This window comes from Jaculus jaculus, chromosome 5 (assembly GCF_020740685.1).
Source record: "Jaculus jaculus isolate mJacJac1 chromosome 5, mJacJac1.mat.Y.cur, whole genome shotgun sequence".
NCBI lineage: Eukaryota > Metazoa > Chordata > Mammalia > Rodentia > Dipodidae > Jaculus > Jaculus jaculus.
The window spans coordinates 17,686,358-17,699,150 of record NC_059106.1 but is presented as its reverse complement, the minus strand read 5'-3'; the positions used below and the strand labels follow the sequence as shown (position 1 = coordinate 17,699,150).

The window sequence follows — 12,793 nt, the reverse complement described above, 5'->3', positions numbered from 1 at the left end:
GAGCCACATCTGGGCCCTCACTGTCACTTTAACATTATGCATAACCATTTCACTTTACTCTTTTATGCTGGAATTGAAATAATATGTAGGGGGATTTCATCTTTTGCATTTTGTATAATTTTAACCCTACCATCAATTACCAGTTCACTTGTAGTATTATTTAACAAAGTTCTACTTTTATAGCTCTATTAGATCCCACATTTTTAAAGTCTGACTGTTCAGTTGTTCCTTGATAATTTTAATCTTTACTTCCATTTAAACATCCCAAATTCTTACATATTCTCTACTGAATAATTCCTAATTAATTACTTTTTGTGACTAATTTTATGATATTAGGATTTTTGTCTTGCTTTTACTAATAAGTTATGTTTTCCCTCATATTTTTTAGTGAAATTCTATGATTAGAAGGTTCTATGGAAACTGATTTGCAAACAAAGATTAGAGCAAGTGCCTTGAAAGAGCATCTGAGTTGGGTTCTGGCAAGACTCCAGGGTGTGCTACCAACCCAAATATATTAATTAATTTCTTTATTTATGAGATAAGCACCATTTTGTGTATCTGGTTTTATGCAGGTGCTGGGAATTGACCCTTGGGTAACAGGTCTTGCATGCAAGTGCCTTTAACTACTGACCCATATCTCCAGCCCTTGATTCATCTTAAAACCCCCAAACAGTGTGATGAATTCTCATATAGCCATTGCTTATCTTTGAAAAATAGTAACATTTTACTCTTCCTGTTTCATCTATTCCCTCTCTCAGTTCTTTACTTCATTATTAACAGCATAGTATGCCCATAATGGTTGGAATTTCATGCTGGAGGATTTAGAAGACACAAAGAAAGTGAGTCACACCTCTGAGACATATGAATTGTGCTACAGTCTTCAGAAAACACCTTTTGCATTCTTTTTATTTTATTTTTCCTAGCTAGAAGCAAGACTGAATTGAGGCTGGGTCAAGTACTTAAATTCAAAGTCTTACTCTGCAGCATGGGTTTGTTGCAACTGGCATTTGGATTGCAATTTTATCCTACAAAGAGTGGAGTGTGTCTTTGACCTTATCTCACTTGTCCAGTCCTTTGGCTTTCAATCATTTAGCACTAGGTAGAATGACCAGCTGTCCTAGTGTTCCCAGCCCTGAGTGTTTGCCAAGATATGAGGACTTCAATACTAAAACCAAGAAGATCAAAGGTAAAACAGACTAGCAATCTACCCAACATGCAAAGGCTAGCAAAGTGCATGTGAGCAGATGCTGCTCTCTCTTGTGTCTAGGTCTTGACGCTTCCTTTCTATTCCCAGCCTCTGAGGAACAATCTGTCTGCAGCTCAGCTATTTATTTAAAGAATGGGCAGAGTTTTATATTATATTCTTTACTTTCAGATATGGTATTTAGTAAAAAGATTTTGAAATTGTAACTTGACATCTTTCCATATAAAAGGAAATCACTGATCACTGAAGATTTTTTTTTAAGAAATGAGCCACATTTCAAAATTAACTGTATGTCACCTAAAATTTAGGATTTGACTTCTGTTGAAAGTGCAAAGATGTGGCTTCATAGGGATAGCCTTATTCCAGATGGTCAATTAGAGTTGCTTCTCCAAGAGAGGCCATGCTCTTTCCATCCTCGAAATCCCCATGAGCCTGAGGATATATGCATGTGGACTCCAAGTCCAGTTGGTGATACTCAGTACCTTAGAAGTTTATTTGTAATTATGACCTCTGACCACACAAGGTATTGAGAGGATACTGTGGTTTCTGTGATATGAAAAGTCATCCAAGAATGCACAATCATCATTTAGCATTCTTACTTGACTTTATCATTGTGTGTGTGTGTGTGTGTGTGTGTGTGTGTGTGTGTGTGTGTGTGTATGTGTGTGTGTGTGCCACAGCATAACCTTGCTTGCTCCTTGTTCTTCCTCAGGTACTATGCACGTTTGTTTGTTTGTTTGTTTGTTTTTTGAGATACAGTTTCTCCCTGACTGGGCTAGAGATTACAAAGTAGGCTATACTCACTGGCCAGCAAGTTTTAGTGATCCTCTTGTCTCTACATAACTCATTTTTGGATTCTAAACATGTTTCACTACACCTGGCTTAAAAAACAAACAAACATGGGTTCTGGGGATTGAACTCAACGTTCTTATTTATAAGGTAGGCACTTAATTATGTTAGCTCTCATTCCCAACTTTATTTTACATCTAATGATGAATCTGGGTTTGAATAATGGCTGTACTGTGGAGAAAGATGAATAAACTCTCAGAATATCCATTTTTTCAAGTTCTGATTGTGACTGTATCTAACTTGAAAGGCTCTCATGCTTATGAGAAAAAGGCCACATACATAAAACACCCAGGCCAATGCCCAGCAAACAGAAAGCACTGAACAGAGACAAGGTAGTAGTAGTGAAATATATACCGTCATCTTACTTATTCCAGACTCCTCTGTCCTATGAACAGCTTTCAGGCAAGCACCCTGCCACTGATTTTGTTTTATCTTTCCTCATTCTTTACTGTGACACTGGTCACAGACACATGTTAAGGTGAATTAACTGTCATTTGAGAAACTGTCCTTTGAGAGGCTTTGGGTAAATATGGAGAGCCGACAAGACAATGTATCTCATCCATTAACAATGTAGTGGGCTCTTCCCATTCAAGCATCTGGGTTAATTTATTCTATGTCATAAGGCAGCATATCTCCCCTGTCTCTGGTAGCTAATCTCTCTCTATGTGTAACTTGTTTCCCTTACTTTCCTAAATGCTAAACCCTTCCTCCTTACATTTCTCCATTCCATGCCCCAGATTGCATTGTATCTGAGTTTATATGGACACATATGGGTATCAATGTCTGTGTGTGAACAGAGATATGGAGGGCAGAGAGCAATCTAAAGTGTTGTTCCTCAAGTGCCATTCACTTGTTTGTAACAGAATCTGTCATTCATCTGAAGCTTACAAACTAAGATATACTGATTGGCCAGAGATCTTCAGGAATCCACCTGTCTTGACCTTCCCAGTGCAAGGATTAAGATGAATGCCATCATGCCTGGCAATTTTTCATGGGTTCAGGGGATCAAGCCAGAACCTCATGGTGGCACGGCAAGCACTTTATTGATTGAGGCTTCTCCACAGTCACATAAAGGCACATTTTAAGCACCTATTATCTTCCTGCAAGACAGCTCTGGCTAAGGAGGTCGGAATGGGCAGACTGGGCTGGAAGTATCGCTTGGTGGCAGCATCAGTTACAAGACCTCCAAGGCAACTTGATAAATCTAACTGGGAGCTAGATTATCAGAACTAAACTACATCCTTTGTCTTGCTACACTCTGGTCTTAGCTACACTTCTGAATCATGCAAAAAAGACTAGATGCTAACCCTGACAAAAGGGGACACTAAACAGGGCTTATGCAATGAGGAAACACTAAGGAATTTACTCATTGAGGTACAAAACAGACTTCTTTTTAAGCCTTTTAGGTTTGGGGAAATGATGTGCATCCTTCACTTTCTAAGCATCTACCAGGAATCTTTGTTTTTATGGGCACCACTGGATTCTGTATAACTTTTTCCACATCCTTACAAGATCTTTTCTCTGTACTACAACATTGGTATGATGTCTTCCTCCAAGTTCTTTACAGACCTTTCTGGGTTTGATCAGAAGTTCTGAATCCTTGGTCTTAATTTAGGGAATTATTTTTTATGCTCATCAGTCTCTAACATTTTCAATGTATACAAGTGGTAGTTAAATTCCTTGCAACTATTTCACCCTAGTAGATAATGAGTATAGGTGTTATGGTTTGAAGGTAAAATGTCCCCCACAGGTTCATGTTTCAACACTGGGCCCCCAGCTGGTGACATTTTATGTGAAGTTGGGGGACATTTAAGAGGTGAAAGCTTGGTAGATGAAGTGGGTCACTGTGGACAGACCTTGAGATTCCATAGCCCATCATTGCTTCCCGTTTGCTCTCTATTTCTTGGCTGAGGCTGTAATATGACTATTTGGCCACCTACTCCTGTCATCAAGCTGTCCCTGCCTAGAACTGTAAGATTAAATAAACTCTCTCCTGTCTTAGGCTTCTTCTTGTCTGGTATATTGTTATAGCAGCAAGAAGGTAACTAATTCAATATGGTGAATTTATTATATTCAATAATCAGGAGAGAAAAACTAGAAATATGGTAGTTGAAAACATTTGGGCTAATAGTTCTATCAGGCTATGGTAGTCACTGAATGTTGCATGTTTTCATCCTTCTTCATTCTTTACACAGTCACATGGCAGTCTCATATTTATTAGGACAATTTGAAAGAAAAAAAATCTAGCAAAACTATTTTACTTAAGTCATATATGTTGAATTTCAATCCAGATCAGGTTCTGTTAATAATATTTTGTCTTGTAATCAACTCAAAATATTTTGATTAAACCAACGTGATTACCCTGAGGCCCAAAAGTGCAAACATTCAGAATCACAGTATTTCTGATTATTCTTCTTTCAAAGACATCCATTTATATTTGATTGGTAGAGAAATATGCTTAGATTTATTCAGGTAGTATTACTGAAAATATTGTATTATGACTATAAAGCTACCTGAAAACACTCTGATTGAACAAAAAATGAAGATTATCAGGGTGTAAAATGTATATTCACGAGAACTGTTAGGGAATAACCACTTGAGTCTCATTCAGCCTTACAGTGGAGAAAGCTTTCAGAACTTCCTGCCAATTGGCTAGTCTTCTCTCTGTGTCTCTTTAAGCAAGAGAGGAGCAGATGTACTTTCCCAGCAGACTTTGTGGCTAGTATTGGCTGGATGATCACTTCTCAGTAAAGGCACACACAATACAATCTATCAGGCATTCTGGGATCTTTAATTCTTCTTTTATTCTGTTACTTTAATTCCTTATACTTTTCGTGTGAATGGGAATGAGACTGTACAGTGGCAGAAATAATTTGCGTCAGGAGGTAACACAGAGACAGACAGGAAAATAACATGGTGATATAAGTAGGTACATAAAGTGAGTGAGGTTTTTTGATAATACTATTGAGTTGCCCCACATATCTCTTCTTGTTTGATAGTTTTGATTTTACAAGATGACAAATTATTTTATTATTTGAGAAATGGAATATAAGGCTTTCTTGTTGTTTCTTTGTGGCATAGTCTCTTATTTACATATTTACTATGATTTTAAAGAACAAGTCTATATTTATCTGATACTCAGTCTGTTTTTGCCATCACAAACATGGTCCCCATTAACTTAAGTGGAAAAAATTCCAAAGCAGCATTGTTTACCAGAACAGTGATGAAGGAAACCCTACAGGATGTGCAGCCACCGAGCCCTCAAAACATAGTTAGTGCAACTTACAAATTAATTTTTCAATTTGATGGTGTTTTAATTAATGTTGAAATAGCTGCATATGGCTAATGACTATCATATAGAACTATGAAGATCTATAGGCTTGCTAGTCTATTCAAATATTTATATTAGCACAGATCTCTAGAAACAAAAATCATCCTTTAATTTTATATGTTTTTGCACAGAACTAATACCCCATTATGTAAAAAAGATGACTCAGTGGGGCTTTACATAGTATCATGTTTGAAGTCTTTTAAACAATATTTAACTTGCATATTAGCTAACTATGTTGGTCTGATACCAATTAAAGAATTTCACTTTGACAATGATAATAAAAGGATGTCTTTTCAGAATTATAATCCTATTCAGATTACACTCATTTGGCTCTTTGTTAAGACTTTTGTATTCCCAATTACAAATGAAAGGAGTAATAATGGTGTGCTAGTCTCATTAAGCTATGAGAATACAACACTCAGAGACATATTGTAAATTATAGTTTGCAAATGACTGCTGGGCATGCTAGAAAATCAGCCACAACACATTCCACTAGAGAACTCAGCTGGAGGGGCTGAGACTTGGATGCTAAGAGTTTCTATATGAAGGCAAAGGACACTGAAGCTCCCAGAACCTGGCCATGTTGTGTCCTTGGATGTGGAATTCAGAACTTGTTATACCCAAAAATGATGTGGAACAATCACCCCATCCTTTTGGGTGTCCTGTACCATAACTGAGCAGCAACTAATACAGTCCAAAGAAGAACGAATTTCAAAATGTCCAAATTAGTCTGGGGACCTTAAAATCCATCACTTCTTCAAACTTCTAACAAGGATCAGCCACCCATGACCCCTCTATTACAGTTATCTCCTGAAGGCCAAAATCAGATGAGCTGAGTTCCAACAGTGGAAACGTGTGCTTCAATTTTGTCACAAGTTATCAACTTTAAGGAACAGCTGACCAGAAGATAAGAAGATGGATCATTGGTTAAAAGTGCTTGCTGTGTAAGCAGAATAACCTGAATTTGGATCTCCAGAATATACATAAAGCTTGCCACAGTAGTGTGTTTGTAATTCCAGCATACCTAAGGTGAGAAGAGGGGTAGAGACAGGAGAATTGCCCCAAAGCTCACAAATATCATGGTGCAAATGTGAACATTAACAGACCCTGCCTTAAGCAAAGTAGGAGGTGAGTACAGACAGTTAAACTTGTCCTCTCACCTTTACATGGATGCTATGGAACATGTGTATCTGCACTCACAAATACGAACACATACAACAAAGTAAAGAGGAATAGCTGAAAAGTTAAATTTAATTCAGAAACAGGTCAATCTACATTTAGGTCTTAGTATGTCTGACAGAAATGATGGAGAAAAAGAGTTAAAGATTTTGGCAAGCTTCACTTTCTTGTTCTATTTGGTAGTATGTGTAAAATATTTGATATTTTTAAATGTTCTATTTAAGAAAATTTCCAACCAAAATATTTCTAACCGAAACATGTAGACATAAGCATTTAGTTGCTTTTTCAGACAATTATATAAACTGGATCCACTCAGAGTTGATTATTGCCCCAGAAAGCAATTACTTGTGGCCAGTGTCACTTTCATTTGATATTCACATAAGCACTCCATATTGATTTGCCTTTCTCTCATTTACAAATACACTGTTTTCACTATTATTTTTTAACTGTTTTGTGGTACTAGTTATTGACCCCAGGGCCTTGTGAGTGAAACCTTTTAACAACTGGATATATCCCTAGCCCCAATCCAATTGGGTATTGTTAGTATCTTATGTCTAAGAAGTTCAAGTTATGAACCTCAACCTAACAGCAGGTATGAGACAAGTCTCTAATAAAGCCGAAGAAAAGGTATCAAAGTGGGAAATTTATCTACACATTTTTTTTTTTTTTTTTTACCTATGACATGGCTCTGAAATGCAGAATCTCCAATTCTGTCGTCTTCATTCTCTTGTAAGTCTTCATTGACATTCTTCACCTGCAGCCAGAAAACATCATATGCTTACATCACAGAAAATCCTTGGCTATCCTTAGGATAATGTTAGTGTCTGTTGTAGGTACATGGAGTATAAGTGTATATACACATAGGTGTAGGTATATGAACACACACACACACACACACACACACACACACACATATATATATATATATATATATATATATTTATTTATAATTCTATATTCTCTTAGTTTATCATTTGGCTTATTATAAGTTTTAATTACAATGGCATGTTTTCAGAAATAGAACCCAGCTTCAAAACACAAGGCTTATATGGCACCTGATTCTACATAAGATTTTAAGGAAACAGCCTGAAAACTTTACAATACAGTCAGTCAAGCAAAAGATTAGAAAGAAAAAAATAAAGTCTAAGGAAGTAAATACCTCCAGAATCAGAGAGCCCACCATCAGTTATTCTAACAATAAGAAGATATGCTAAAGTGTGCTTAGATTTCCTGATCCTATCCTGGAATATTACTCTTTCTATAATGAGTAAGGAGTCTGTGATGTGTGTTCAGTGAACTGGAATATTGAGACATATTTCTAGACTTTATATTAAAAACATTACCTTATAACTCAACTGGTATGTTCAGGCACCAGAGCATGTTAGCATGATCAAATGGAACTTAGGAGAGAATCTCATGAAGTTGTAGAATTTTTTTTTTTTTTTTTAGTAAAAGTCTCATGTAACCCAGACTGGTTTGTTACTCACTATGTAGCCAAGGGTGACCATGAACTTTTAATCCTCCTGCCTCTACCTTTGGAATGTTGGGATTACAGGCATGTGTTACCAGGCTTTATTTATATATGTGGTGCTGGGGATTGAACCCAGGGTTTCATGCATGCTAGGCAAGCACTCTATACTTCTACAACTGAGAATTCTAAACAGGAAGTTTCATTAGCATTGGCACATGTGTGGTAAGTTGCCAGGCTCCCCCGGCAGGTAGTGCTGGGGGAGGACCAGGCCCGCTGATTCCTTCCAAGGGTTTGAGAAGGAGGGTGGGTGTCGACGGCCAGGAACAAAACTACCCAGCCGGGAGTCTCATGAAAGCAGGAACTCACTTTATTGTTACCGGCAGGTGTTTATATAATGTTGAGAACGAAGGCAGGGATTTTAGGATGAGGTGAGATGTAAGGGCCAATAGCATACTGCTACCTCTGAGATGGTTAGTTCTAACTCTAACATCCTATGTGGAAGTAGCAGGCCAGAGGCCATTTGGCTCCCTGCTGAATCATAGCTGGCCAGAGGCAGTTTGCCAAACTTTAGCCTACACCTATTAAATTCTCTATAAATAAATAAGGGTTATCCAATTTTTCTGATGCTAACTTTATTCTCCATTTGAGAATCTGCTTCTTTTTTTCTAGATAGACGCAGATCCTAAGGAGAGAACCACCCCATCATACCTCAAAAGGGCCCCCGCTGAAACTAAGAATAATTGGAGAAACAAGCAAGGGTGCTGTTTTCTTTGTGAACTGGGTACCAGCACAAGGGAGAAGGAGATCTTCATAGAGAACATCTTAAAAAAAAAGAATGTGCATGAGATAGTAATCCTAGGAAGAAAACTAGAAGACATTATCACTGGAAAAGTTCATCACTTAGAAAACTTTGTGAGAGAGGAAAAATATGCAGGAGGCTTATTAGCATCAAAATAGCATTTAAAGCAGATTCATTCAATTAAGGATGTTGAAATTATAACACTTTGTAGAACTTAATAAGATGATAACAATTTGTGTAATTATTGTACTATTTTCTGCCATTTCATCACCAGAGTTCCATCTTTAATGGGACAGTATTTGATGATCTTTTATTAGCAGATGTGATTTTCTACAGACAATATGACACGTGGGTGAAGAGAATTCCCATCATTTAAATTAAAATACCTTCATTAAAATGGTCATCTCTCTCTTGTGCATGATGAAGGTATATGATCTCATTAACTTTGCTAATGATTTTTATTTTTGTCCAGAGGTATTAAATAAGAGCTTGGAGCAGTCTTCTGTTGAGGCTGCTCACTTCAGAAAATTATCTTGATCTATAGGAAGAACTCAGCACACAGCACTACAGTAAGCCTCTCAGACTTGCTGACCTAATGTGGAGGCAATGCCCTTCGAGAGGATGTCTCTTCCCATCCTTTATTTAAATCATATAAAATCACTTTAAGTACAAAGTAACATGGCCCCTGGTCTAAATTACACAGAAATTAGAGCTAAGTGGTCTACAAATGATAGCAGATATGGGGACATAAGCCTCTAATTAAGGCTTTGCAGAGGGAAGATGATTTATTTCAGCAAAGTATTACTGGGGCTTTTTCATATTTTATTTTATCTTAACCACACTAAAAAGGGATATTTAGTTACTGATGAACTAAGTGCTTTGTGACATAGAGGGATTTGATATGTATGTGTATTTATGCATATGTAAATCATCTTTCTATTGTGACAATGATACGTAAAAATAACTAATATTAGGGAGAAAGATGGCTCAGCCAGTAAAATGCTTGCCTGAAAAGCACGAGGACTTGTTTTTAGACCTCAACAACTATATTAAAAAAAAAACAAAACAAACAATTGGCATGCTGATGTGCACCGGGAATCCCAGTGCTGGGTTGGCAGAGACAAGAGTATCCTCAAGATTTCTTTTAGAGGCAGTCTACCTGAATGCGTGAGCTCTGGGTTAAGCAGTGAAAAACCTTATCTCAAAGTGTAATGACTGAGGAAGACACTTGACATTGACATCTGTCCTACATATGTATGCTCTGACATGAATATGCACACACATGTGTCCACACACATATGAACATGTCTCCAAACATGCCTGCACACTACAAACACCTATACATACACAATAAAGTAAATAAATTGCTTTAGGACTCTTGTAACTAAACATAATCTTTGTTTGTAAAGGGAAGGCTTAGTGGCACATTATCTCATAAGGCTTTAGTATCATGTTTTTATTCAGAATAAATGTGTGGCATCTAGTATATCATGTACAGCTATTCTTTCCAACTAATATGAGTACTATGACAAAAATATCCTTTGCAATGCACTTTAAAATAAGCACAACACAAATTTACCTTGAGTCCCGGTGGAGGGAGAATTCCCTTCTAGCCTGAATTTTAAAAGGTTCATGGATATTCACAATGCCATGATATGGTATCAGAATACATCTTATTTTGCATCTATCTTCTTCTCATATAGGCTGGTGATGCATAATAAATGGTTTCACTGCTATTTTTGTACAATCCCAAAGGAGACTATAACATTGTTCTTTTTGAAATTAGTAATTTTAGCCCAATACACACAGATGGTTATGGAAATTTTAAAAATACTTTACTTAAATTTTTTTTTAAAAAAAGTCTAGCTGGTCATCTATCCAGGTTAATAATATTCCTTTATATGGAGAAACTTCTCAGCATGACTAATTTCCTTTCACAGCTCACTAGAAAAATTAGCATATCCCTATTGATTATGTATACCTAGGCTGCTTAAGAAACCATTGTACTTCACAGAAAATAGTAAGAATACTCCTTACCAATATTACAGAAAGACCAAAGTATACAACTTGACATGAGGAAAGAATAAAGCATGACATACATGACTTTAGCATTAGGAAGTAATAAGAAAGTAAAAATAAAATTGTAAAAGCCAAACATGTTGTCTTTATTTTTGTTTTTTTAATATTTTATTTTTATTTATTTATTTGACAGAGATAAACAGGGGGAGAGAGGGGAGTAATGGGCATACCAGGGCCTCCAGCCACTGCAAATGAACTTTAGATGTGTGTGCCCCTTTGTGCATCTGGCTTATGTGAGTCCTTGGGAATTGAACCTGGGTCATTTGGCTTTGCAGGTAAGCACCTTAACCACTTAGCCATCCCTCCAGCCCTATTTTTGTTTTTTGTACTTCATTATAGTGAAGATGGACCCTAAGCTGTCAGAGCCATCCTTAATGGGGTGTACTTAAATGGAGTGTCTGTGATAAGGGGCTCTGTCCATTTATCAGAGCTTGGCATCAGTGGTATTGGATTCCCAGCATATTGTACATTTCCACACGTCCATTCTTGCTTTCCTTTCAGTGTCATGACAAGGGCAGTCTCAGATATGCTTGGAATTTGTCATTTTATAATGCAGGAAACATCTAAGTTTTCAAAAATGAATGATCTCATAAGAGCCAAGAGTGAAATAGGAGGAAGAAGGAAATTCTGTAACTAGCAAAGTCTGTGCAAAAGACAGACCTTAGAACTTACTAGATTCCAGACTTATGTGAGGAAAATGTGCATATATGAAGGCCAGAAGTCAAGGTCAGGTGTCATCATCAGGAACATTGTCCACTTGTTTGAAACTGGGTCTCTCACTGGAAAGACTAGCTAGCAGAGAGTCCCAGGGAACTGCCTGTCTCCACTTATTGAGTGCTAAGATTAGAGACATGTGTCTCCAGGTCCAGTACTTATGTTGGTACTAGGGATCAGACTGAGGTCTTCATGCTTAGGAGGCAAGCACATTCATGGCATCCACACCTCCAGTCTTTGAGAAAAAAGACTTTTGTGAAACCCTAGTCTAAACAATGTTAGACATCAATAATGCCAGCCATGATTGCATTTAGAACCTCTCCTATTCTTTTAAAATGTTTTTATTAGCATACATTAACTGTACACAATAATGAGTTTCATTATGATATTTTCATACTGTATATAAAGCATTTCAATAATATCACTCCCCATTGCCCTTTCCTTTGTCCCTTCCACTACTGTCTTCGAACCTAGACCTACCTATGCAAGCCAATATGCATAATCATTTCAAATTTCAATTCTACCTCAAAAACATTGCATTACTATATTGTATAAGTTCTTTATTAGAATATGAAAGGATACAGATAAAGTAACTTTATAAAGATTTTTTTAACTTAAGTGCTTTAAAACTAATTAAGTAGAACAACAGACATTATGAGATCAATTAAACAAGCACACAATGAATTGTAAAAAAAAACATAAAACATGACTGTTAATTAAGGTAACTTTAAAACAAAAATATCTGAAACTAGCATGTTCCAAGGAAATATTAAAACACATTTTGTGTAGTTCTTAACTTTCTGTTCTAGGTAGGATGCACTTCTGTGTGAAGCTTTCATTTTAAGAAAAGAACAATACTTAAATTATCAAAATAGCCCATGTTCTCTTGAATAGTTTAGCTCTTTCATATCTAAAATCCAGTTCATTCACCTTTTGTTGCTGGTGATATTAGAAATCATCATTCAAACAAATTTTGATCACAGATATAATTTGAACTTGACAAAAGTACCATCTTTTGCTGGTACCACACTGTGATTATACTATTGTTCTGAAAATAATGCTGCAAAGAACATTTCTGGAGAGAGTCACGCCCGCTGTGTTCCAGCTACCTTGTCTGTTGCACTTGTCACCTAGCTTTTCTCCCTTCCATAAAAAGAATAATAGTGA

General features: G+C 36.7%; 1 protein-coding gene across 6 annotated transcripts in view; it reads right to left on the bottom strand.

Annotated features, from left to right (window-relative positions):
- The window catches only part of Nckap5 (NCK associated protein 5), a 1,019,391-nt gene that overhangs the window by 117,668 nt on the left and 888,930 nt on the right, over positions 1 to 12,793 (bottom strand). For all 6 annotated transcript variants that reach the window (XM_004659647.2, XM_045151370.1, XM_045151371.1 and 3 more), the window contains one exon: positions 7,239 to 7,317. In XM_004659647.2, coding sequence (XP_004659704.2) covers positions 7,239 to 7,317 — 79 coding nt within the window. The remainder of the gene's footprint in view (positions 1 to 7,238; positions 7,318 to 12,793) is intronic.